At 54.0% G+C, this 23,585-nt stretch overlaps 11 protein-coding genes across 11 annotated transcripts; 4 read left to right on the plus strand and 7 right to left on the minus strand.

The window, feature by feature from the left end:
* Positions 1 to 19: 19 nt before the first annotated feature.
* CLUP02_05071 (ribonuclease P 40kDa subunit) lies at positions 20 to 1,355 on the minus strand (the record flags this gene model as incomplete). The annotated part of the gene is made up of 5 exons (XM_049284080.1): positions 20 to 516; positions 578 to 706; positions 768 to 932; positions 988 to 1,132; positions 1,212 to 1,355. The coding sequence occupies 5 exons, from the start codon at positions 1,353 to 1,355 to the stop codon at positions 20 to 22; spliced, it is 1,080 nt and encodes a 359-aa protein (XP_049141223.1).
* A 642-nt stretch (positions 1,356 to 1,997) lies between these two features.
* On the plus strand, positions 1,998 to 3,835 carry CLUP02_05072 (uncharacterized protein; the record flags this gene model as incomplete). The annotated part of the gene is made up of 4 exons (XM_049284081.1): positions 1,998 to 2,111; positions 2,417 to 3,267; positions 3,362 to 3,567; positions 3,675 to 3,835. The coding sequence occupies 4 exons, from the start codon at positions 1,998 to 2,000 to the stop codon at positions 3,833 to 3,835; spliced, it is 1,332 nt and encodes a 443-aa protein (XP_049141224.1).
* A 404-nt stretch (positions 3,836 to 4,239) lies between these two features.
* On the minus strand, positions 4,240 to 5,564 carry CLUP02_05073 (vacuolar import and degradation protein; the record flags this gene model as incomplete). The annotated part of the gene is made up of 4 exons (XM_049284082.1): positions 4,240 to 4,296; positions 4,409 to 4,731; positions 4,793 to 4,943; positions 5,001 to 5,564. The coding sequence occupies 4 exons, from the start codon at positions 5,562 to 5,564 to the stop codon at positions 4,240 to 4,242; spliced, it is 1,095 nt and encodes a 364-aa protein (XP_049141225.1).
* Positions 5,565 to 5,666: 102 nt separating this feature from the next.
* On the minus strand, positions 5,667 to 6,608 carry CLUP02_05074 (uncharacterized protein; the record flags this gene model as incomplete). The annotated part of the gene is made up of 2 exons (XM_049284083.1): positions 5,667 to 5,900; positions 6,516 to 6,608. The coding sequence occupies 2 exons, from the start codon at positions 6,606 to 6,608 to the stop codon at positions 5,667 to 5,669; spliced, it is 327 nt and encodes a 108-aa protein (XP_049141226.1).
* A 1,775-nt stretch (positions 6,609 to 8,383) lies between these two features.
* Positions 8,384 to 9,735, plus strand: CLUP02_05075 (uncharacterized protein; the record flags this gene model as incomplete). The annotated part of the gene is made up of 8 exons (XM_049284084.1): positions 8,384 to 8,411; positions 8,473 to 8,578; positions 8,627 to 8,712; positions 8,767 to 8,780; positions 8,850 to 8,918; positions 9,003 to 9,309; positions 9,468 to 9,571; positions 9,631 to 9,735. 8 exons carry the CDS (start codon positions 8,384 to 8,386, stop codon positions 9,733 to 9,735), a joined length of 819 nt encoding a protein of 272 aa, XP_049141227.1.
* Positions 9,736 to 9,996: 261 nt separating this feature from the next.
* Positions 9,997 to 10,860, minus strand: CLUP02_05076 (mago nashi; the record flags this gene model as incomplete). Its single annotated transcript, XM_049284085.1, has 6 exons — positions 9,997 to 10,137; positions 10,199 to 10,286; positions 10,341 to 10,404; positions 10,459 to 10,554; positions 10,620 to 10,657; positions 10,712 to 10,860. The coding sequence occupies 6 exons, from the start codon at positions 10,858 to 10,860 to the stop codon at positions 9,997 to 9,999; spliced, it is 576 nt and encodes a 191-aa protein (XP_049141228.1).
* A 252-nt stretch (positions 10,861 to 11,112) lies between these two features.
* CLUP02_05077 (uncharacterized protein) lies at positions 11,113 to 14,525 on the plus strand (the record flags this gene model as incomplete). Its single annotated transcript, XM_049284086.1, has 5 exons — positions 11,113 to 11,124; positions 11,356 to 11,783; positions 11,845 to 12,265; positions 12,319 to 14,314; positions 14,377 to 14,525. The coding sequence occupies 5 exons, from the start codon at positions 11,113 to 11,115 to the stop codon at positions 14,523 to 14,525; spliced, it is 3,006 nt and encodes a 1,001-aa protein (XP_049141229.1).
* A 58-nt stretch (positions 14,526 to 14,583) lies between these two features.
* Positions 14,584 to 15,523, minus strand: CLUP02_05078 (uncharacterized protein; the record flags this gene model as incomplete). The annotated part of the gene is made up of 4 exons (XM_049284087.1): positions 14,584 to 14,699; positions 14,888 to 14,966; positions 15,081 to 15,155; positions 15,362 to 15,523. 4 exons carry the CDS (start codon positions 15,521 to 15,523, stop codon positions 14,584 to 14,586), a joined length of 432 nt encoding a protein of 143 aa, XP_049141230.1.
* A 53-nt stretch (positions 15,524 to 15,576) lies between these two features.
* Positions 15,577 to 16,718, minus strand: CLUP02_05079 (ubiquitin domain-containing protein; the record flags this gene model as incomplete). Its single annotated transcript, XM_049284088.1, has 3 exons — positions 15,577 to 15,699; positions 15,771 to 16,541; positions 16,596 to 16,718. The coding sequence occupies 3 exons, from the start codon at positions 16,716 to 16,718 to the stop codon at positions 15,577 to 15,579; spliced, it is 1,017 nt and encodes a 338-aa protein (XP_049141231.1).
* A 1,159-nt stretch (positions 16,719 to 17,877) lies between these two features.
* On the plus strand, positions 17,878 to 18,270 carry CLUP02_05080 (uncharacterized protein; the record flags this gene model as incomplete). The annotated part of the gene is made up of 1 exon (XM_049284089.1): positions 17,878 to 18,270. The coding sequence occupies one exon, from the start codon at positions 17,878 to 17,880 to the stop codon at positions 18,268 to 18,270; it is 393 nt and encodes a 130-aa protein (XP_049141232.1).
* Positions 18,271 to 19,216: 946 nt separating this feature from the next.
* CLUP02_05081 (glycosyl hydrolase family 7) lies at positions 19,217 to 22,208 on the minus strand (the record flags this gene model as incomplete). Its single annotated transcript, XM_049284090.1, has 6 exons — positions 19,217 to 19,689; positions 19,748 to 20,216; positions 20,301 to 20,380; positions 20,837 to 21,309; positions 21,367 to 21,506; positions 21,561 to 22,208. The coding sequence occupies 6 exons, from the start codon at positions 22,206 to 22,208 to the stop codon at positions 19,217 to 19,219; spliced, it is 2,283 nt and encodes a 760-aa protein (XP_049141233.1).
* Positions 22,209 to 23,585: the final 1,377 nt, after the last annotated feature.

Raw genomic sequence — 23,585 nt, forward strand, 5'->3', positions numbered from 1 at the left:
GTTTATGTTTAATAACTGGCTATTCATCACCTTTGACTTCCCAAAATAGGTAATGGCCAAGCGATTCGGGCGGCCGGAAGAATGCGACTTCGGTGCTGTCGCCCGTCATGCCCTTTGAAAAGGACGTCGCGCTTAGCGAGAACCAGGTGCGTGACGGCAAGGCGACGAGGGCGTTGATGAGGACGCCGCGCACCCAGTGCGAGGCGAAGAAGCCTTGCCACGAGATCTTACACACGTTTGCGTGTGACGGCGTGTCCGGGTCCCCGGGGACCTGGTAGCGTGAGAGGTACGGGTCGATGGTGTCCCCTGCCTTGACGCGGGGGCTCTGCAGACGGATGAGAGATAGCCACTCGTACGTCTCTGTCGCAAAGTCTTCGAGGCCCGGTCTGTCGCCGTTTTGGATGATATCCAAGGGTAGTGACAGCGGTGGTGTCTGGACCTGGAAGTCGGGTGCGACGGATGGCTCGCACGTGTATCTTGTTGGAAAATATTGGTCCAGCGGATCTGGTGATGGTGCTGAGGAGATTTATGTCAGAGTAGGCACCAGAGACAGGATAAGCTTGGGTGAATAACTTACTAGTGGTCGCCGCGTTGCAGAATAGCCACGTCATGGGCGTGTTGAGGACATTCTTGCAAGCGTACACCAACCTGTCGAAGCCCTTTTTGCCAGGGAACATGGACGGGTCTCGCAACTGGTAGCTCACAACTTGAAGGTCGTTAGTTTCGAAGAGTGCCGTGCTGCAATGTGAAATGTTCATCTTGCTCACCCCATCGCGGCTTCAAGCCCCTCTTCCCCTTGACACCGTGAGGTTTTCCAACAAGACCGGCACGCTCGTACGTTTCCTTGTCGAGGTACATGGTCAACAGGCCCTCGCGAAGCGAGAATACGTTTTCAACGTTTGTCCTGCCCTCTGAGAGCATGAGGATGTTGCCTACATAGAATCAGTACCCACGCGACATCACACTCTGCGATGAAGTTGTTTTTACCTCTCTTAATGTACTCATTAAAGAACCCGCCGTCCAGAACCTGGCCGAGGGTCATGATGACGCGGTGGAACGTCGGTGCTGGGAGCTCTTCGACGAGCTTCTGGCGGACTAGCTCGAAGCACTCTTGCGGTAGGACAAGGTCGACCTTTTGAAATGTTAGTTAAAGGTCTAGTCATAGAGGAGGTTTGCCAAGGTTCCGGTTTCAATGGTTCAGAAAGACAAACCTTGTAGTTGAATCCTTGTCCCAGGATAGGCGCCCACGGCTTCCCCTTTGTCGGCAGCTGCTTGGGCTCAATGTGAGGCATGGTGCCGTATGTGACGAAACATTTTGGCGATTGGTAGACGCTAGGCGTCGGGAATGAGAGCATTTTCCCTGGAGAAGCACTGTTACCAAGTTGGTTGAGCTTGGTCGATTTGCGTTGAAGTTGGCACCAATGATCAGGGCGTGTAAGTCGGTCGTGATATTGAGTGAGTGAGACGAGAGCTTGACCGCGGAATCGAGAATTGCATATTGGTCTTCTTGTGTCCACGGTAGGCGTCGATAGAGCACACTCGAGATCCACTCAATTATCTCTGATCGCTGATGATTGGTTCAAGAGGGCGTGTGCGCATCCGAGTGACTCTGCGCCCAGAAAATACCATCTTTTCGAGTCAGCGGGATGAGAGGCACTGCGCAAACGTTTCTTCCAAACAGCACCAGAAAAAAAGGGAACTCTTGACATGACTACAGGGTAATCCAAGACCTCTCAGATCTATGAGTAGCAAGACTTCTTGTTTCTTTCTTCTTTCTCTGAGTTGTGCCAGTGCTAATCCCAAACACAGTCGCTAATAAGCCTCCGAAGCGCAAGAGAATAAAAAAAAACGAGGGGCATTTTTCACCCCGCGCTTGCGCCAGGATTTTCCAACGGGCTGCCCCTCCTCACTCACCCAGTCGACCTGAGTCTCATGAGAGAGGACCCCAAGACACCCTCGATCAGATCACCATCTAGGACGCCAAAGTCATCTTCGTAATGGAGTTCCTCGTCCGCTTCTCCCAGGCTCACGAGTCCTTTCGGCTCCCTGAGCTGCAGGCTCTCGCCGATTTGGAGGGCATCGACATGAAGGTTGTGGAGTACAGCCTAGATGTGAGTCTTGGAATCTACCAGTTTTATATGGCATACATGACAACTTCATTTGTTTTCACAATTATTCAACACGATTCGTGGCTCATGCACAATGAGAAATTACACACAACGTTGTAATCTGCATAAGCTCATCATATGTCATTTTGCTCATACTTTACCCTCATCTCTCAACTCACCAGATATGGCGTCTCTCACCATAACCTGCCCCTGATGAGAGCCTCACCACCAACACCACAAGATCCCCAACCCAACACTCATCTCTCACCTCACCTAACATCTCACAAACAAATGCTAACATCAACTAGTCCCCCTTCTGCATCATCACCCTCCCCTCAATCGACCTCGCCCCCCGCCTCGTAGCCCGCTCCCTCCTAACCCAATCCATTCACCTCCTCCTCGCCTCAGCCCCAACCCACGACGCCATCCACCCCATCCTCAAATCCCAACTCGCCTCCCCGTCACCAACAACCTTCGACTGGTCCGCCGTCGGCTCCTCAACCTTTAAATTCTCCCTAGACACATACCAATCCTCCCGCCCCCACGCCTCCTTCGTCTCCCTCATAAACGGATACAAATACCTCCCCCTCCACGGCGCAATCGACCTCAAGACCCCCGAGCTGCACCTCACAATCTTCGAAGACTGGGACCTCCGCGGCACAGAGGGACCCAAACGCGTCCACCTGGCCCGCTTCCTCGCCACGGGAGCACGCTCCCTTTCCCTGAAATATGATCTAAAGAAACGGGGGTACATCAGTACCACGTCAATGGACTCGGAGCTCGCGCTGGTGACAGCCAACCTCGCGCACGCGGCGCCCGGGAAGCTATTTTACGACCCGTTTGTCGGGACGGGGTCGTTCCCCGTTGCGTGTGCGCATTTTGGAGCGCTTGGGTTCGGGAGCGATATTGACGGGCGGGCGATTCGTGGGAGCGGAGGGGGGAAGAGCGTGAAGGGGAACTTTGCGCAATATGGGCTTTCGGAGCGTATTGGCGAGTTCTGGACGGCAGATTTGACCAACTCACCGGTGAGGAGGGCGAGGTGGCTTGATGGTATTGTGTGTGATCCGCCGTATGGTGTAAGAGAAGGGTTGAGGGTATTGGGGTGTCGCGATCCGGAGAAGACGCCGTGGGTTGTCGAGGCAGGAAAACAGCGGTATAAGTTGGTGACCCCTTTTCCTCAATTTGCCTTTTTTCATTCACCCTTTGCCGTCTTACCATGATGGACGAGGAATCAATAATGCTGACAACACCAGGTCGGGAGACTTCATCGCCCCCAAGAAACCATACAGCTTCCTCGCCATGCTCGACGACATCCTCGAATTCGCCTCCGAGACCCTCGTTGACGGCGGCCGCCTCTCCTTCTGGATGCCAACCGCCAACGACGAGGACCAGGAGATCCCCACACCGCAACACCCACGCCTCGACATTGTCGTCACATGCGTACAACCGTTCAATAAATGTGAGTTGTTTTCCATCGTTAAATACCTGCCTACTCGAGCTCCATCCCTCCATCCATAGTCATCGTTCCCATCCCAGGCTACCACAGTCATGCTGACTCGCGAACAGGGTCCCGTCGACTCATCACATACCGGCGCATCCCCGACAACCAGGTAGACCCGGAAAGGCTGGCGGCCTACAAACGCACATTCGTAGCAGGAACAACAGCAGATGAGTTGAACCCCTTCCGACGGGGTTACTTCACAAAGTTTGAAAAAGAAGAAGCCTGATAGAAGAAGAAGAAACCGAGAGAAAAAAGACATGTACAGCAAATACCCAGCCTCCTTCTTTGATGATGCCATGACCGTTTGCCCGATAAGAAATAATAATGATAATACCATGCGTTTCTCTTTCTTCTGTACGTGTCGTAATCCCCCCCCTCCCTTAAATCGCTTGGCCTTGGAATATGTCCATCCTCATACCCAAGGCGTACCATGGCATCGTCATTTGATATCATTTGCACAAAAAAAAAAGACAACACGAATAAGACATGCGTGCGTCCAGCCAGACATACTCCCGCAGTCTGCAGGCGCTCGCGCACGCACACACCGAATAGAGTCGGGCGTCGCGCTCGTGCCTCCTGCACCCTTTCCCACCTCCCTCTTCCCTTCTTTCCTTGATCTGGTGTCTGATCTCATCTGAATTCCATGGCGCCGAAGCAGCCCCTATCCTCCACGTGCTTGAGCTCAAGCTGCTGAAACCTGGCAAAAATTGTTAGCTAAACAACTAAATCAAAAAAGGTTGTGGGAGGGCATTGTCGGCACGTACTTTTCGCTTTTCGAGTGAAAGTAGATTCCACTCACTTCACCCTTGACCTGGTTGAAGCAGATATAGTAGAAGCCCTCAAAGCTGGCTCCGGAAATCGTGCGTACGCGGTGGTCAGGGACGAGGAAATGCTCCTTCCAACGCATGAAAATGTTTTCCCTTTGCGCAACATCACGGATCACCACCGGGCCCTTGCGCGCCTGCTTCTGGAGAGGGCGGAAGGCGTTGAACTTGCCCCAATGGCTGAGATCGATCTTGTCCGTGGCGCCCCAGCTCTCGTGGCCGGTGATGAAGCTGTATTTGGTGCCAATGATTTCGCCCTCAAAGTATGTCGTCAATGTGGGGTGGTCCTCGGTGAGGCCTGCAGACACAGAGTTTAGCAACGGGTTACACGATGAGCGGGGAAGCTAGTTGTTTCGTACCTTGGATTCGCAGGTAGCCGCATAAAAACGACTCCCGAAGATCGACGTGCTTGATTTCGACCTGCACATCATATACCTGCCGCTCAGATTGTTGCGTTCCGTGGAACTTGCTCCCTGGGCGAAGATATGAAGATGCCGTGGATGGAATAATCTGCCGATGCGTTTTGTTAGTCACTGGCGCGCTAGGCTGCATCGTTTGGGCACGTACCCGCATGTTGGAAAAGTCAGAACCCATGGACGGCGCCATGAGCTCCTCTTCCCACACATCGTCGACATCAAGTTCCATGCCCTTGCTGTCTTCGTGTTGGACCGAAGTCGGCGATAGCCTGGGATTGTGCCGCCTCGCGCCATCTGGCCGCGACGTCCTTTGTCTGTTACCGGCCATGTGCGCCTCTTCGTCAGACTCGGCATGCTTGAAAGACTCCATATCGGCCGCCGGTGACGAGTTGGCGGTGTCGCCCGACTGCGGCCTCGGCGACATGGTAGTGGATCTTGAGGATGAGACGGCAGATGTGGGCTCGTCGTCGAGTATGACCTCTGTGCTCATGCCCTCGGCTTGTGGCATTGGAGCGCTGACGGGGGCGGGTGACGAGTCGTCGTCCATGGGGTCGTCGTGATGGGGATCCATCTGGGGAGGGGCCTGATTTGCATCGGTGGGCGGCCGCCAGCTGCGTTGTGGGGATCTTGAGCTGCTATCTTCAGGACATGTCGAGAAGCTGTGTGATCGGGGCGAATGAGGATCGGGAGGAGGGTTGGAGGATGGAGTTGGCATGTTGGGCGTCGAAGTCGGGGTCGTGTGTCGTCGTCGAGGACGGCGGTGGATGTCGAAGTCGGGCGATGGGGTCGGTCGCGTCGACGGGGAACGGGTGCGGGTTTACCGCCGGCAGGGGGTCGAGGGCTCCGCAATGATGGCAGCAGGGGGAGCGACGGCGCTGCTGTAGAGTTGGCGATGTCGGTGACGGGCGGGAGAGGGTGCGATGTCGGTAATGGATGGTAGCTCGCCGCGAAATTTTGCGGTCGCGGGCTCGAAAGTCGAGATAAACTCAACTCGGTCGACGGGATGCGAGGAGGAGTAGAGTTGGGCCAGGCCACTTGTAGCAATGGGTGACTATGGGGCCGAGTAAGTCACAGGCCTGCCAAGCGGAAGAAAGCGGTCGGGGGCAGCGAGAATGGTATTGGTCGAGAGAGAACACCACCCCAGAAGTCGACGAGGTACAACTTTGTAGGTAGCCGCGGAGTCGCAGGACGACGGCAAATGGGTGAGTGAGGATGATTGGAGTTACGGTTCGCAGAGGATAAGCTGAGTGGTCGCAAAGCACGTCGCGGATGACGAAGCTTTTCTGGCTTTGAGGGGAATATCAAATGCAAAGTAGAAGCAACGGACGGATGACTGATGATGTGACGAAGACAAGGCGAGTCTGGGTCGTAGTATAGCAGAGGTGGGCGAGAGAGAGATATGGGAGGGTTGTCCACAGCAATACAGTGGCTGTATCCGTATGGACTGAAGAACCGGGCCAACAGGAATTGTAGCCAGCAACAAGCAACAGGAGACAGCGACAGCGACGGGTAGAACTCAAGGCAAGGTAGAATAAGGTGGTGACTGGATGCAGCCAGCAGGACGGGAGGACGATGAAGTGACCAAGGCACGGGAAATGGGACGGGGGGGTGACTATTAGGATGCGGGATTGGAGGAGGGAAGGCGTGGAAGGCGTGGTAAGGTTACCGTGGGTACAACGGGCATGTACTCCGGTAGCTTCAAGCCTTTTTCACTGAGAGTGCGAGTGAGAGTGAGAGTGAGAGTGAGAGGGCGTGGCATGAGAGAGAATTGGGGGTGAGTCGTGACCGGGGAGGCACTGGGACGGACGGGGGACCCGCGGAGGAGACGAGGGATGGGACGGGATGACCTGTACGGAGTACCCAGTAGGTGACTGAAGTGAGCGATGATGCTGGCCGAGGTCTTTTACTTTGCTCGATTGTTCATACAAGGTAGCTTTTGCAGAGTTTACTGGAGAATTGTTCATAGGTATGCAGACTGTACAGAGTGAAAGTTGTGAGATGAGTACAATGTCTCGACTGAACCCATCACACACCACCAGTCAATTGCATTGCATTTTATCTGTAGACAATCTGATAACACATGAATTGGGTGTGAGCGACCAAAGGGGGTGAGATGAAATGCGGGAGAATGAGGGCGGGCAGGTGCTGCAGTCAATGCATTGCAGCCGATGACGCCTGTGTCCCCGCCTTCTGTTCGCGGCCTGAATGCGCATTGCTCACTCGTCCAGCTACCATGGCTATACATAAGAGAGAGTGCCCCAATTACCTCAGTTAATCAGCTAAGAGAAGTGGAAGAAAAAGAAGGGACGTGTGAGACGCGGGGACACCTCAATCTGCGTCGTTTACCGCTAGCCACGTTGGAAGGGTCTTCCCGGCCTGTGCCATTTTCTGCGCTGTCAAGCCCTGCGCCGCCCTCATTTTCCTTCTCTCCGCTACGCCGCCGCTGTAGAGTGAAGCTTGTCGGCTGTCCCTCTCTCTCTCTCCCTCGCACGCACTAACTAACAAGTTGTCACTGCCACGCCACGGAGCTACGGTAATCGTGGGTAGCTTAGCGTGGAAGGCGTGGTTTATCTCCAACTGTCATAGCCGTCACTCCTACGAACCGACTTCCTGTCGCTTCTGGCGTCCCACGCGTTGGCTCATGGCGTACGCTAACAAAAACTTTGGTCCCTTAGCGGGCTGGCGAGTAACTGGCTGGCAGCTAAATGGCCATTCGCTCGGTGGCTCGTGTTAGACGAACTGCTGGGCTGCAAGCGTCGCAAAAGGAAGGCACTTAACCACTTTACTCACGTTGACAGCGACCACAGGCGCGGTTGGCGGATGTACAGCGTCCCTTTTATCCTTTTCTAGCAACTTATGTCATACCTATAATTCGTCAACAGCCGTACATCCCTACTTCCAGAGTACTCACTGGCACTCACTCACTCATTCACTCATCCAGGGTACTCACTCACATCCATAACCCACACATACCTCCCATAACGTCCCGAACACGACAATGGCACGCGACAGCAACGCGATACAGCCCTGTAGTCTTGCGCTATATGCCCTGAAGGATTCACCAAGCTGCCACTGCTGCCACTGCTGCTCCTCAAGTCTCCCCTTTGGATACCTCTCAAACATAAACACCCCATGAGTTGAACTTTTAGGGGTCAAGGCTCACTCATCGGGCTTGCGGACTTTACTCTGCGCCCGCTCTCCAGCAAGTACTTTCCAAGGGCACAGCACCAAGAGCCTCAGATGGCGGGGGACGGAGGCTTCGGCAGGGCGCTGAAATCCAAAGAGTTGGAGAAAACGGGCACAGACTGGGGTCAAACTCTGTGCTCTTGCAGCCTCTTTCCTGCACTCCAAGCCCTCAGACACTGTCAAAGCACTCTCACTCTCCGTCATCCATCCCACTTGCTGTGTACACGCCATATTCTCATTCTGTGTATCTCCCCTTAGGTTGGCGTTGGACGCGCATAGGTACCCCTCGCAGGAACTGCTCCTACAAAATACGATGTGCTCATTAACTAATTAGCTTCAAGAGAAGCCATGCTCTCAACTTGGGTTACAGACTGTCGTCTCGCCTCTTTAACTCTATGCCCCTCACTCTCACCGGGCCTTACACTCGGTGACTCAAGAGTTGAATCTCCAGATTTTCCAGACTGTCCAGAGACTAGAAGAAAGCTCACCTTACCCGCCCCATCTCCACAGTCTAAGCCTCAGCCTCATGTTGAAGAAAGGGCTGTGCCAATTGACACTCACCCTATTCATATATCCCTAACCTTACTACAGTATCAGGCCAAAGTTTAACCCCCTTGTCAGGTATCTTCGCCCATGCTTCTCGAGATTACATCAGCAGTATTACTTTCGAGATTCTTGTGCACGTCGAACAAAATTTTGGCCATTGAGAGTCACTGCTCTACCCTGGTCAGACCCACACTACCTGGTAGGGAGTTTAAACATACCCCTAAGGACCAAGTACACTTTCAGTATTCGGTCATAACGTCCGACCCAGCAGCTCCCTGTCACCACCCGTGATTCCCTTTTGGGACTCGCGTTCTTCATTGCACTGTTGATACTGTCTGTGAGTACGGGTTCTCCCAGTCTCACCTTACATCGGTGAACTCACCTTCCTCCCGTGCCTTTGTAATACTTCACCCCTTCTTAGGTGAAGAGCTTGGGTCAGCTTTCGCGTTTGGTATGCTTAATGGCGTGTGTCTCTAGTTGCAAACAAGTAGCCATCATACACATTCATCGCATAAAAGACAATCTTGGATCGGCGTCGCCGTTCAACGCCGCATCATCGAATTTTACACCCTCCTTCCATGCTCCCTCTTTTGGCGCGATCCTAACCCCAGGTACCGGCTTCTTCCCGTCACGCCTCAACGGCCCTTTACCCTGCTGGGCTCTGTCCATCATTCAGTATGGTTGGCCCGAGGAAAGACACGACTGTTGGTCCCAGCTCGAGGTGCTCTGTAACATGCCTTTGTCTGGTATAAATGCGCCGTTGTGAAAAGACTGACTCGAACTGTTGGCATCGTCTGCGAACCGCACCACCTGCATCCCCGAACCAAGCGCGGCGTCCCATGAAGACAAAACTGACCGAACAATAAGTGTGCCATCCTTTTGACAGCGGGCCACATGCCACTTGGAAAATTAAACTCGTCTTCGTCTCTCAGTCGTGTTAACATCATCATCACTCAACCTCAAAATACCATCAGAATAGGGGGCGCGTGCGTGCATCAATAGTGAAAACCGTATCTCGTTATTTTCCCCTCACATCACATGACCAGTAGCCATGCAGTCTGGTCTGCCCGAGTCTGACCTCGTATGAGGGACGACCAACAGGGCTGTCTAATTTCCCGCCTGTCCGTTTGTCCGTTCGCCAGCTCATCGTCTGAGCTGAAGGGCCCAAGACCCCTCCTCCATGCACCCGACTTGCAGCATCATGCAGTTTTTTCTAGAAAAAAAAAAAGGTCGTTCCGCAGGTCACATGCGGGCTAATTCGTCATGGTACGTCCTCGTGGCCGGCTTGTAGCGTTCTGGCACGAGAGGAGGAGAACAGATGCGGGCCCAGTTCTCAGGGGTATCTCCAAGTATTTTGTCGTTTGACGCCTAAATTAGTCTGACGCATTCTTCAGCTTCTTCGATGTGTCCCCCTTCTAGATGGGCTTAATCTTAAAGTGCAGCGCGATCAAGCTGAACACCAGCGCCTTCAGGTCCTGCACCAGGTAGTAGAAGACGCGCAGGCCTTCAGGGTCGGCAGACTCTGTCACGTCAACCAGTGAGCCGATCTTGGCCGTCTGTTCGAAACACGTCAGTCAGCCCGAATCTCCAAGTCCAACAAAGTCGCTTTCAACCCACCTCAAAGGAGATGTGGTCGTTGCCCAGCCGAATCTCCAACTCCTGACGTCCGTCCTTGTTCTTTTGTGGCCACTTTGAGTCATCTTCCCTTCACCCTGTATGTCAGCGTATCTCCGGGGATGGTTGATTTTGGGTATCCCACTTCAGAATCTCGCTCGTCTTGATGATGCGCTTGATCTCGTCGACAATGAGAGCGCTGACGCACACTAGATGTTGCCATTAGTGATGCTCGTTGAAGTATTAGGGGAAAGGCGCCGTACTCTCTTTGCGGATCAGACTGTCATTTCGGTAGTTGGAGTTATTCGCATAACGCGCGACTGCGCTACGTCCATCGCCAACGACGCGGAAGTCGAACTCTGGTAGAAAGAACGTCAGAAGGTTGCTCGAAGAACCGGATAGTGGGGTTGGGATTCGGTGTTACCCAAGAACTCGTGTCCGAATCGCCCAGAGTGACCGGAGCTACATCTCAATTAGCATTTATTCATAACACGGTGTAAAGCTCTGGCTACATACTAGTAGCGGAGGTAGAACTGATCGTTGGGGGCCGCCATTGTGACAACAGTGTTGGCGACAATTGGCAATGTCGGTGAAATGTCACGGCTGGTGTCTTCGAGCTGCAAGGCTGGAGATGGGAATGCCAGGAAAAGCGGGATGGTCCCCATCGAGTCCAGCCTAGCCCGCGGTGCCTCGCCGGTAGGGTAGCGGGGTCCGATCCGACATGGTCCAAGCTTCCTCCAGTCGCCAATGGAGAGCTCTTGCCCGCCAAGGGAGGCTCTTATCAGTTAATCCGTTCCGTCTCCGTGTTTTGTGCAAGGCGGCAAGGGGTCAAGTCCCATTAAAACCTGAATCACGTGTGATTACCTAAGTAAGTGACACCTGTCCGGCGCTGGTGCCCAGGGACAGATATTCACGAAATGGAGGCCAGAGTGTGAGAGAGAGCCCAGGTACCGAGCCGTATGTCGGAACTTATTGCTTTCAACACAGCACAACAAGGCGACGCATGACTACCTAGGACTCGTGTGGAAGAGGACAGTCTCGCTGGATGGCCTAATGTTCGTCTTATTCCCCAATCCCCTCAAGTTTGGTCACTTTGGGTTGTGAACTCGCAGCGATAGACAGCTTCCCTTAGCTAACACGTATTCCACCCCCGTCCCTAGACCGTCCAATCCCCACCGCCCAGCTTCGATACATCCCACTCGAACACCCCGAACTCCCCCTTGAACACGTCCTCAACCACAGCGCCGGCACCTCGCCAGCAACATCACACCGCACCCGCCACGATGGCCTCCTTTCTGGAAAATGCGTACAGCTTGGTGCACCAGGACAATGCCGCCGACGTTCCCTCCCTCTCGGACCTGCGCACGCAGCTCGAGAAGGGCACCGACGAGAGCAAAGTCGAGACCATGAAGCGCATTCTCACGATCATGCTCAATGGCGATCCCATGCCCAACTTGCTCATGCACATCATCCGATTCGTCATGCCCTCGAAGCACAAGGCTCTGAAGAAGCTATTGTACTTTTACTATGAGATTTGCCCCAAGCTCGACTCCAATGGCAAGCTGAAGCAAGAAATGATCTTGGTCTGGTTCGTGGCTGGCTTGTTCGTTCCCTTCGCAGCTGCACCCCTGCTGACACTCTGGCCTTAGCAACGGTATCAGAAACGACTTGCAGCACCCCAACGAGTACATCCGGGGAAACACTCTTCGCTTCTTGTGCAAGCTTAGAGAAGCCGAGCTCATCGAGCCTCTCCTCTCATCCGCCAGACAATGTCTCGAGCACCGCCACGCCTATGTGCGCAAGAACGCCGTCTTTGCGGTTTCCTCCATCTACACACATTCCGCCAGCCTGATTCCCGATGCCTCAGAGCTCATTGCCACATTCCTCGAATCCGAGAACGATCCCACATGCAAGCGCAACGCTTTTGCTGCGCTGGCCTCTATCGACCACGAGAAGGCACTGCTCTACCTGAGCACGGTATTTGAGGGTATCCCGAACGCAGAAGAGCTATTGCAGCTTGTTGAGCTCGAGTTCATCCGCAAGGATGCCGTCCAGAACTCTCAGAACAAGGTAACGAGAACCGAGAACGGACATTGCCTTGTCGCACATCTGACTTTGATTAGGCACGGTATCTCAGACTCATTTTCGACCTCCTCGAAGCCAACACCTCGACCGTCGTATACGAAGCCGCTTCCTCATTAACCGCCCTCACCAACAACCCCGTCGCCGTCAAGGCCGCGGCCGCCAAGTTCATCGAGCTCAGCATCAAGGAGGCCGATAACAATGTCAAGCTCATCGTGCTTGACCGGGTTGATCAACTGCGGAAAAAGAACGAGGGTATTCTGGACGACCTGGTTATGGAGATCCTCCGCGTTCTTTCCAGCCCCGATATTGATGTCAGACGCAAGGCTCTGGATATTGCTCTCGAGATGGTGTCAAGCAAGAATGTCGAGGAGGTTGTCCTGCTGCTTAAGAAGGAGCTCTCCAAGACTGTCGACCAGGAGTACGAGAAGAACACCGAGTACCGCCAGCTCCTCATCCACACCATCCACCAGTGCGCCATCAAGTTCTCAGAGGTTGCCGCTAGCGTCGTGGACCTGCTCATGGACTTCATCGCCGACTTCAATAACACTTCAGCCGTCGATGTCATCAACTTCGTCAAGGAGGTCGTGGAGAAGTTCCCCAAGCTGCGGAAGCCGATCGTCCAGAGGCTGGTTGCCACCCTCAGCGAGGTGCGTGCCGGAAAGGTGTACAGAGGTATCATGTGGATCATAGGAGAATACTCCCTGGAGGAGCGCGACATTCGGGATGCATGGAAGAGCATTCGTGCCAGCCTCGGCGAGATCCCGATTCTCGCTTCGGAACAACGACTTCTGGACGGCGATAGCGAAGAAGAGAACAAGGAGCAGGTCAACGGACACTCAAAGCCCGCAGCACCTACCGGCTCCCGCAAGGTTCTTGCCGACGGAACGTACGCGACCGAGACCGCCCTTACCAGCCAGTCTGCTGTTGCTGCCAAGCTGGAGGCTGTCAAGGCTGCCCAGAAGCCTCCTCTGCGCCAGCTCATTCTCGACGGCGATTACTACCTCGCAACCGTTCTCTCCGCCACCCTCGTCAAGTTGGTTATGCGCCACGCAGAGATCTCTGCCGAGTCAGCGCGCACCAATGCTCTCCGCGGTGAGGCCATGCTTATCATGATCTCCATCATCCGCGTCGGCCAGTCGCAATTTGTCAAGGCCCCCATTGATGAGGACTCGGTTGATCGCATCATGTCTTGCGTCCGCTCGCTTGCCGAGTTCGCCCAGAACAAGGAGCTCGAGACTGTATACCTCGACGACACCCGCAAGGCGTTCAGAGCGATGGTCCAGGCCGAGGAGAAGAAGAAGGCCGCCAAGGAGGCCGTTGAGAAGGCCAAGACGGCCATCCAGGTTGACGATGTCGTTCAGATCCGCCAGCTCTCGAAGAAGAATGCCAGCGATGGTCTGGACGAGACCGAGGTTGACCTGGAGCGCGCAACAGGTGGAGAGGCCACCGCTGAGGATCTCTCGTCTAAGCTCAGCCGTGTGGTGCAGCTTACCGGTTTCTCCGACCCTGTTTACGCCGAGGCCTACGTCAAGGTTCACCAGTTCGACATCGTTCTGGACGTCCTTCTGGTCAACCAGACGATGGAGACGCTGCAGAATCTCTCCGTCGAGTTTGCCACTCTCGGTGACTTGAAGGTCGTTGAGCGGCCGACGACACAAAACCTGGGACCTCATGACTTCCACAACGTGCAGTGCACAATCAAGGTGTCCTCTACGGACACTGGTGTCATCTTTGGCAACGTTGTCTACGACGGTGCTCACTCAACGGATACAAACGTCGTCATTCTCAACGACCTTCATGTGGACATTATGGACTACATCCAGCCGGCAACATGTACCGAGACACAGTTCCGCACGATGTGGACCGAGTTTGAGTGGGAGAATAAGGTCAACATCAACTCCAAGGCCAAGTCTCTGCGCGATTTCCTCGAGCAGCTGATGGCGGCGACCAACATGAACTGCTTGACCCCCGAGGCCAGCATGAAGGGCGACTGCCAGTTCCTGAGTGCCAACCTGTACGCTCGCAGTGTATTTGGTAAGTTTACTTTCCCTGGTTCATTGATATTCGCAGCATTTGCAAGCTAACACGATTTCTAGGCGAGGATGCTCTGGCCAACTTGAGTATCGAGAAGGAAGGCGAAGACGGGCCGATTACTGGCTTCGTCAGAATAAGAAGCAGATCGCAGGGTCTGGCCCTGAGCTTGGGATCCCTCAAGGGTCTCAATAAGATTGGCTCAGCGGCATGAGAGACCTGATAAAGGGGGTGAAAGGCTATATACGGAGACTTGCGGTTTGTTCCCCTGGCTATCTGAGGCCCACTATGGCTACAGGTGTAATGAAGAGCCAGGAAAGAGACACAAGTGTTGAGTTTTCGATGGTGTATGCCGGGGAAAAGTAAAGCTTGTGGTGGTGGTGGCTAGCTTGTTGAAAGCGTCCAGTTGAGTTGAAATGGGAATGAACAAGGGGGCGCGGGGGTTGAGAAGGAGAGACTCCCCTCTCCTTTTCTTATCTCTTTGAGGTTAGAGTAAAAAGTGCAGCCCGGTCAGGCGTCATGAGTAGGTAGAAATGAGATGTTCTTGATGTTCAACAAATGGTCTTTTTCCTGCACGCAAATTTGGGTGGGCATGTATGAACGTGTGCATGAGACTTTCAAAGTCCAAGGTGATCATCGTCTCTACTTGCCTCTCCTAAATCACACGAGGAGAACAGGCATTGCAACACATAAAAAGGCTGAACGGATCTTGAGTAATTATTGGTATTGTACCTCTCCGCAGTGACAGCCACTCATCGCTGCCCTACACCTTGGAGAAAGGCTCGCTTGTCGAATGATCGTAATGACCGCTATTAACAACTAAGAAGAGAGAGAACCAAAACATCTGTGAAGTGCTCATGATGGAAAAAACGAACGCCTGCAATGAATTGCTGACCAACTTCTTTTGTGAGGCAGTGGGTTTCCATCCTCCGGAACGCCTGATCGACTATAAGGGAATATTAAAAAAGAGTCCCGCACCATAATGAAAGGGGGTATTTATCCAGACTGAGGAAAGCCAGACCAAAGGAAAATTCATGCCGAGGTGTGTACCCAATCAAATCGAATCGAATGTGATCGGGGTGGCGCCATGCCTGCAGCCGTGTTGCGTACGCCATGGCAATGTGCGTTGTGTTTGTCGTCGTTCTTTACTGAGGAGAAGAGTGTAGATCGCGTTGCATGTCTTGAGACGACGTTCTCAGTCGGCGAACCCATGCCGTCTTAAGCCAAATGGACGCATATCTGTCCGCCTGCGATTCTCGATGATGCTATCTGTCGAAAACGAGGGCGTTGACCACATGACCCTCTGCCCAGCCCTGTTCAGCGAGGGAGAGATTGTCCTTAAGGATCTTGCCCATATAGGCGATGCGAATCTTTTTGGTGCTAGCGAGCTGGGAGCTTGTTAGATGATGCCCTCTCCAGGATAATTAGGCTGAGGCGGAGCTCAAGATATGTTACTTACTCCTGACTGCTCCTGGATCTTACGAGCAACAGTTCTGACGCTATCGCTCTTGACAAAGCTGACAGTGACATCGCGTGCAGTCTCGCTCAGGCGGGCTAGAACGGAGAGCTGGCCCCGGGCGTCGACAACGGCCTTACCCTTCTCTTCTCTCCGGCGGACGTTGTCTTCCTCGTCCAGCTCCTCCGTAGTCTCCTCTCCTCCCGCAAGATCGTCCTTGAGGTCTCTAGTAGAGAGCGCTTCGTCGGCGCCATCAATCGTGGCATCGTCCTCTACTAAATTCGTGGGATTGGCGACAAGCCACTCAGACAGGGGATAGTAGTTGCCCAGTTGATCGTAGGCACCCTGAGCAAGATTACCCGTGGGAAGAGTGATCTCTGCCGCATTAAGAATGCCTTGTGCTGTCGCAAGACCATCGGTGCCGTCGTCAGCGGCACCCTGGCCGACGGGGTCCCAGATAACCTCGAGGGCTGCGCGCAAAGACTGCCAGACTTCTGGGCGGCCAGTAACGCGGGTATCAAAGAAGTCTCTTCGCTCGCGGTCTATTGCGACACGGGTCCAGGCGCGACCCTTAGAAGTCCAGACGTGGCGGCGCAGAGGCTTGTTGATGTGCTTGTCGAGAGGCATACTGGAGTGGCGGCCCCGACGGCAACCGGAGGAGGTCTGTGTTGTTTCGGCAGGAGAGTCATCGTCGCGATGAACTGAGGCGGGCGCAGAGTTGATAGCTCTCGCGGAGCCCGTGTTGGTCGGACCCGGGTAGTGGGCGTTAGAGCCCTGGGGACGGGAGAGACAGCAGCCCTATGCAAGAAGGATCGTCAGTCTGAGAACATGCGGGAGGTGGTCGGACGAGGTATGCAGGTATTGGCAGGAAGAGCGCTTGGGCGTATCGGAGTAGTGTCCGACGGCGGTATCATACAGAGACGAGAGGGAGAGGAAGTAAATATTTACCATATTGTCAACGCCTTCAGATGGAGGATGGGGTGTTCGGTTCTGTGTTGGCGAGGGAGATTGATTCTAGCAAGCTGATGCGTCTCGTGCCATTGCCCAGGTTGTGATTTGCGGCGTGTTGGTGATGATCAAGTGTCGCCGTTGACCTCGAGATGAAAGACGAGTCAAGACAAGCTTCGGCTAGCTGTACTGAACAAAGATGTCAAAAGGTTGGCGGGAACTAATTAGTGGCTTTGCCGTAGAGAGGTCGGGTGGTGAAAACGGGGGCGATGTTGAAAGAGGAGAGGAAACGAGTATGGGCTGTTGGAGGGTCTAGACCCTTGTGTCGTTGACGTGACGATCTGACGCTGGTTGGTCGACGAGCTGCGGCTGTCGTGTATTAAAAAGGTGTGTGTGTGTGTGTCGTGTTGGTCCCGGACGGAGCGTGGGGAGAGCGACGGGAAGTGGTGTAGCTGAAGTCAAGAAAGGTACGTATTCGAGGGGGAGGCGTTGCGAATGGAACGAGAGCAGAGAGAAGGTGGGTGGTGAGAGGCACAGAGCAGAGGAGAGCTCCTCAAAAACGTTGCAGGCGGCAGAAGGAGGGCAGCAGAGAAGAAGATGAAAAGTGACGAGAGAAAGTGAGGGACTAGGACTGTGTTTGGGAGGGTGGGTGAGGCACCTGGGGTCCAGTGGTGACGAAGGGAAGGATTACTGCGAGAGGTAAGGTAGCAGGTGAGGTGAGTGGTGAGAGGTGAGATGGTGAAGGCAAGGTGAGTGTGGTGAGTGAGTCTCTCTTGGTACCTTATCGCTCACCGCTAAGGATACCTAGGTAGGTACCTTAGTACATCTCGAGGTAAAAAATGGAAAGAATGCAGCAGATGATCAGTGGTTGCAGTTCCCCGGAAGAGGATATCGGCAGCAGGGGTGGTGCTAGTCCAGGCTTGTCCAGTGGGTTGCCGCTGTGAGACGTCGAAATTGGGCTTGTTTTTCGCTTCCCGTCCGCTTCGTTTGCGAAGAGATAAGGCGAGAAAGCAGTGGACCTCGACTTTTCGTCCCTTTTCCCCCTTTGAGCATTCCTCTTTTAAGATCCGAGGTACCTTACCTTACCTTACTCCGTACCTTGTGTATGATTTGAATGCACGCAACCGTGGGATATCTCTGGGTTCAGCATCCAAATCAAGACATGTTTTGCTCCTTCGAGTCTCCCGTTTGCACGTGGATTATCCTCTTTCAGAAATATTCGAAAGACGCTAAGAGACAATGGATCGAGACATTGGATCGGCCCAGCCACATGGTTCTCTCTCCCCTAAGTGTCTCTCATATCCGTACGGAGTACAGACACACAAACTCCCTTCAGTGTCCGCAACTATTTTATTCCTGTAAGTCCAGCTCTTCCAGGTTTGGTCACAAGTGCCTTGGCGAGATCCATCCGAAAAGTCGGCCCAGCACAGGGTCCTCCCCAGCATTCCTCAGCCCAACCCACTCGCTTCATGCCGCAAGACTCTTCCTCCATCGGCCTTCTTTTTCACCCTCGTGCTCTACATACACTACGATTGGCCCTCAATGTTGGTTGTGAGGGGATCACTCCAAGGTTCTGCTGAGCCACCATGAACTGGACGCCTGATCAATAAACACGGACAGCGGCCAACTGCATACCGATGGCTTATAGCAGGCGCCTCTACCGGCACATCTCGATCACGCACGCGAGTTAGAGACACCATCCGTGAAGGCAATTCACTAGGTAATCACTTCAACTTTTCCTAGTAGTATTCGTAGAGGTCATAGCGGTGCTCAAATTGGCGCTTCTAGAATGGATATCGACCGGGGCCCGTCTCGTATTACTACGTACACCAATTGAAACGCCATTGCCGAGATCCCGTTACCTGACTCCAGCGCCAATTTGGAAGTTTGCCTTAGTAGCACATAAGATCTGCGTCTCCATCGCAACACCAGATCTGACACCTCAATTTGCGTCCCAGGCTTAGATGCATTTCATCGCGTCATGCCCCCTCCGACTTGACAATTAACATGTGCGCCGTGCACGAGTTGGACGTCAGGAAGGCCATGCTTTATGTCCCAATCCAGGGCATCCCCCCTTGACGTCCCGAGTTGTCCGCCTCTTCAGACGAACCGGGCGCACCGGCCATCCCTGAAGATCCAAATTGTGGGCTCTTTGTAGGCTTGATGCTTCATCAACCCACGGAGCCTCCGTGTCATGCCGTATCGGCACCTGACCCAGTCTTCCTTGCCCGCTGTCTCCCGGTATTCTCGATCTGGGCCCATTTCTGAAGCCAGACTTCCGTCCGTACCTATCAGCAAGGTTGGAGGTAAGCTCTGTAAAAGCCCGATGCCGATGACGTTGGCATCTTTCGTCATTGACGGCTCCTTGACTTCCACAAATCCCGCTACCGCCGACAGTATGTGGCACTTCGCGGCTGGCATCGAATTGGTATCCGACCTTCCGACAAACCAGAAGCTAGAAACGCGATCGAATCCAGACAGATATCATTGATACTGAACGACTACCACAGGAACTGGCGACAATTCTTGCTGCCGCAAAGACACGGAACCATGTCGCCTTGCTTGCTCTTGTCTTTCGCATCAACAGCGTCGTCGCTGACACCGTCGACGTAGTCGAACGTGAGCTGCTCTCCTCGGGGAATGTCGCGAAGCGCAAAGAAGGCAAGGTCGTGAATGTGTTTGTCGGCGTGGTCTCCCACGCGCGCAAAGATACGCAAATTCGGTTCGCAGGAGTGATTGATGAAGCGAGTCGGGCCGGACATGAATTCGCCATCTATCTCGAGCGGGGGGCCTTGCAGGCGCATGTCAGGGGAGTCTTCATCCGTGAACTTGTCGAGCGCGAAAAGGTACACGTCCTTCTGTTGCGCAATATTCGACGTATCCCGTCGGCGTTGGGCTTCCTGTGGTGTAATGATCTCGCCAATGTAGTTATCGACGAACTGTCCTCGTCGAATGTCGAGCAGCGATCGAACACCTATTCTCATAGAGTAAGCTTCTCTCCAGCATAGCAGCAGCCTCTCAGCTCAACTCACCCCAGCCCGTCTTCTCAGTCCGGAAAATCTGAAGAGGAACCTGACGACCTCTCTCGACCACCCTGTTAGGACAGGTCACGTCGCATGCGCAGCCTTCGTGGCACTCGTAAATGGGCCGCGTTGAGCCCAGGAATTTTGACCGCAGCAACCCAGCTTTGACGCCGTGCATATGGTACATGTAGGCCTTTTTTCTCGCTTCGCCCTCGTCATCTGAGTCGTCTTCTTGCTCCTGCAGGCAGAGACAGCCCGCATACTGGCATTCTTCCTCGTCTTCACATTCGCATCCGCTTCGGAAACTATCCTCTGCGGCTTGTACCCCGTGACCGAGCTTTGAGTGCTGCAGAAATCGAAAGTTGGGCGGTATTATTTCGTCGTCGACCTCGTTTACGATAGTGATTGGGTATTGTTTATGGTTCGGAAATGCTCGAATCTGGCACCATTGGCAGTCCAGCTTTTCCCTCTCAATGGCCTGCAGTATATTCCAGTCAGCAAAAGCTCCCATCATGTAGCAGTGTCACATAAATGATCGGGAAGTGCATTGCATTTGTAGGACTGTGGGATACTCTACTCTGAGGGCGGTCTTGGTTGCGCCAGGCTTCGGAGCGCCGTGGTGGAAGAAGTGGCGCTCAGTTGCTGCCTCCATGTTATGCGCTGTTATGTATTCACGATGGCTCGGAAACGTCGAAAGGCATCCCGAGAGTGACGGAGAGGGAATATGTAAGTAGGTGTAGGTGTTCGCAGCTTATCCATGGTCGGAGCTGGAACCGCGGGGCGACTTGACCATCGGCGGCAGGAACCACCGACCACTTTACGCGACGCGTCCAAGCTCTCTGGACTGCTGACTCAGCCGCCAATCTGGTGGGGCCGCGTTCGGCGGTCCTCTCCGGCCTGGAACCTTCTTCTCCCTTCTCGCAACTATTTCATTTCTACAACTTTACCTTTCCCCAGGACAGTCACGATGCCTTACCAAACATGATGGTCTACGGACATACCAACAAGGCGACATATGAAAGAGAATGACAAAACTCGACGCATGAAAGTGGACTGCTATTCTCTAGACGACTTACACATTCCTGGGCTTGTTCTTACACTGAGGCTTGAACGTAGACCCAAGCTCGCCCCATTTGATATTGCTGAACGTCACAACCGGGTTCGGCTCAACCTTGACAACGTTCTCCGGGAATCCTTCCGTCTCATTGCATGGCCCGGCTTCCGGCGCACCGTCCAGCCACCTCATCCCACCGCCGGCATCCCACCAGATGCTAAACGCAAGCACCACGCCCCGATCAAACGACTCGCCCATCTCCCGGTGCGCCCCGAGATCCATGAACCGCCGCGAGCCCGTCGCCGCGCAGAACTCATCGTTGAGGTAGTTGACCTGCGGAAGATCTGTGTTGTTGACGACCTCGCTGCGGATCAGGTGGCCGTCTTGGATGTAGAGGCGGTGGATCTCGGTGAGGACGCCGGCTTCGTTGGCGGGGAACTGTGTGATGACTGTGAAGGGACGCGTGGTGTCGACATCGAACCCTGAGCCGCGGCCGTAGAAGTCATCTTGGTTGACTCTGTTTCTAGGGTTAGGTTCTGTTCAATACTATTGGGCTGCAAAGCTGGTCACTGACCGGTACGGGTTCCAGGCACAACCGTTCTTGTCGCAGACGCCTTCAAAGGCACAGTCTTCGCCCTCGCAGAGATAGACACCAGTCTGGTTGCACGGGTGCGGCGCCAGATGAGCAGAACGCGAGTTGGCCTCCCATATGTCCTGTGATGGCACGTTAGTCGCTTCTTGAGTACCCACCAAGGACAGACAACTCACCATCTCATTGCAACATGCACCGTATCCTTCAATGTTGGCTTCACCGTTGATGAACGGCGTAGTATAGCACTGGGCGTCGCAGTACCCCGTGCCGTGACGAGCGCCACCAGTGTTGAGCGCGCTCTTGCCACCGTCGGCCTCCATCTCAGAGGTATACAGGGCGCTATTCATGCCACACGGCAACTTCGATACATCGACGTCAAACGTAAACTCCTTGCCCGTCAGGTGCATCATCTCATATTGCTCCTTGGAAGGGTCAAGAAGATACACGCGCGGAGACACCTGCACGCCGTCCTTGAGCTGGTACATGGTCATGGCGCCGCCGTTCGTCGTGACGCCGACGCGGCTGTAGTCGTCGAGACCTTCCTGGACACAGTTCTCGGCGCAGGCCTCCTTGGTCGGGCACGCCGTCTCGTTGGGCGGACTGCCCCAGGAGCCACAGCTTCCACCGCCGTTGGCCTGGTAGACGTTGTGCGCGAGGGAGTCGAGGACGATGAAGTTGTTGACTTCAGTGCAGCCGCCGGCCTTGGTACAGCGCCATGTCGTGAGTGGGGGGTGGTTCTCTTCGGGCCCAATCTGACGCTGGGCCGCTGCCAGGCCTATGAAGAGAGTGGCAAGGCCCAAGCGGGACAGAGAAGACGCCATCATGACTGGAAAGCCGTGATGAGTTCCTGAAAAGAGATATTGCGACGATTGCGCCGGTAGACAGAACAGCGCGCGCCTCGACCAAACAATCGGGAGAAGGAGGTCTTCATATATGTTCAGACACCTCCGTCCAACTTAACCATGGCTGTCGGGTCTCTTCCCGTTTATCCATTATGAACTCGCTCAGGGGTGCATTGGCAACGGAACGCGCTCTCCAGGGAGCCAAATTTCCGTGATTGAGCTCTATTCCTTCTTCCTGTCCCGTCTTGTTCCTCTTGAGGCGAAGGAAGGTCACCCTCCGAAGCCTTTGTCTGGCTGTCTGGGCGCTGTGACATTGATTGCCGACAAGGGTTCGCAGCTTTGATTCAAAGGTTATCCGCCACGAGGTAAGTTGGAAACAGGCCTAGTGCCATGCTAAATGTGCTTGGGTAGTCAAACGTTCATTATTCTCCAGCTCCCTTCCCTCGTGGCTTCACGGTAGAACGGGCCAGGAACCGTGCATGGGGGGAAGATCTGGCCGCTCGCTTGGATACGACTCTACCCTCCCCTTCAATCTTTGTGCAGATGAACCTGCATTTGGTAGATTGCTCGACTTGATGAATCATCCAGTCAGGTCGCCCTTTAGAAGTCCGTCGATTAGCCGACCACCGTTCCTGGCCGAGGTCGCATTTATACCAGTCTTTCAGTCATTTTGCTCATGGTGTTTGCTAGACGATGGAGATGAGCAGAAAGCGGAGAGAATCATAATTAAGGACGGCGGCTTCCGCTCGACTACCCCATTTCTCCGCGTGAAGCAATTACAGGGGTGTTCGACCAGGGTTTAGTGAAGCGATCCATCTTGAACAGTCAAAGAGGGGGGGATAGCTCTTCCGGCTCGGATTCTGGCCCTCTGGGGTGGATGCCAAGCTATTCTGCGCCCGTAGCAGAGAGGCATGCCACGCAACCTATTGCTCGCCTTAAGTCTTCAGCCTTGATGTTGCTATAGGTTATAGAATCCATAAGCTCGGCCTGAGATCGGAAATATTGGACATCATCTGTGGCCTCATTGTGGAGATGTCAAATATCGCTATCACCAGCGCCAGGCAGCAAGATGTTGTCGGAAGATGATTCGCGAGTCGCGTCTTACTTGCATACGTCAGTCCACAATATTGCCAGAAGGGGTTGAAGAAGGACCAAATCCTTGGAATAACAGAGTCCAAGACTGTTGCGTCAAGCAATACTAAAGCGATGTATGAACGAGGTTTTGTCGAGATAATGCGACTTCTCGTGCCTCATAACCCAATGTCTTGAACAAAAGAGGACTGAAAATCCCTCATTCGAACGACAGCAATTGAACTTAGCCCAGTCAACGACGGCAACATCGATTCCAATTGACGATAG

This window comes from Colletotrichum lupini, chromosome 3 (assembly GCF_023278565.1).
Source record: "Colletotrichum lupini chromosome 3, complete sequence".
In the NCBI taxonomy this organism is placed as follows: Eukaryota; Fungi; Ascomycota; class Sordariomycetes; order Glomerellales; family Glomerellaceae; genus Colletotrichum; species Colletotrichum lupini.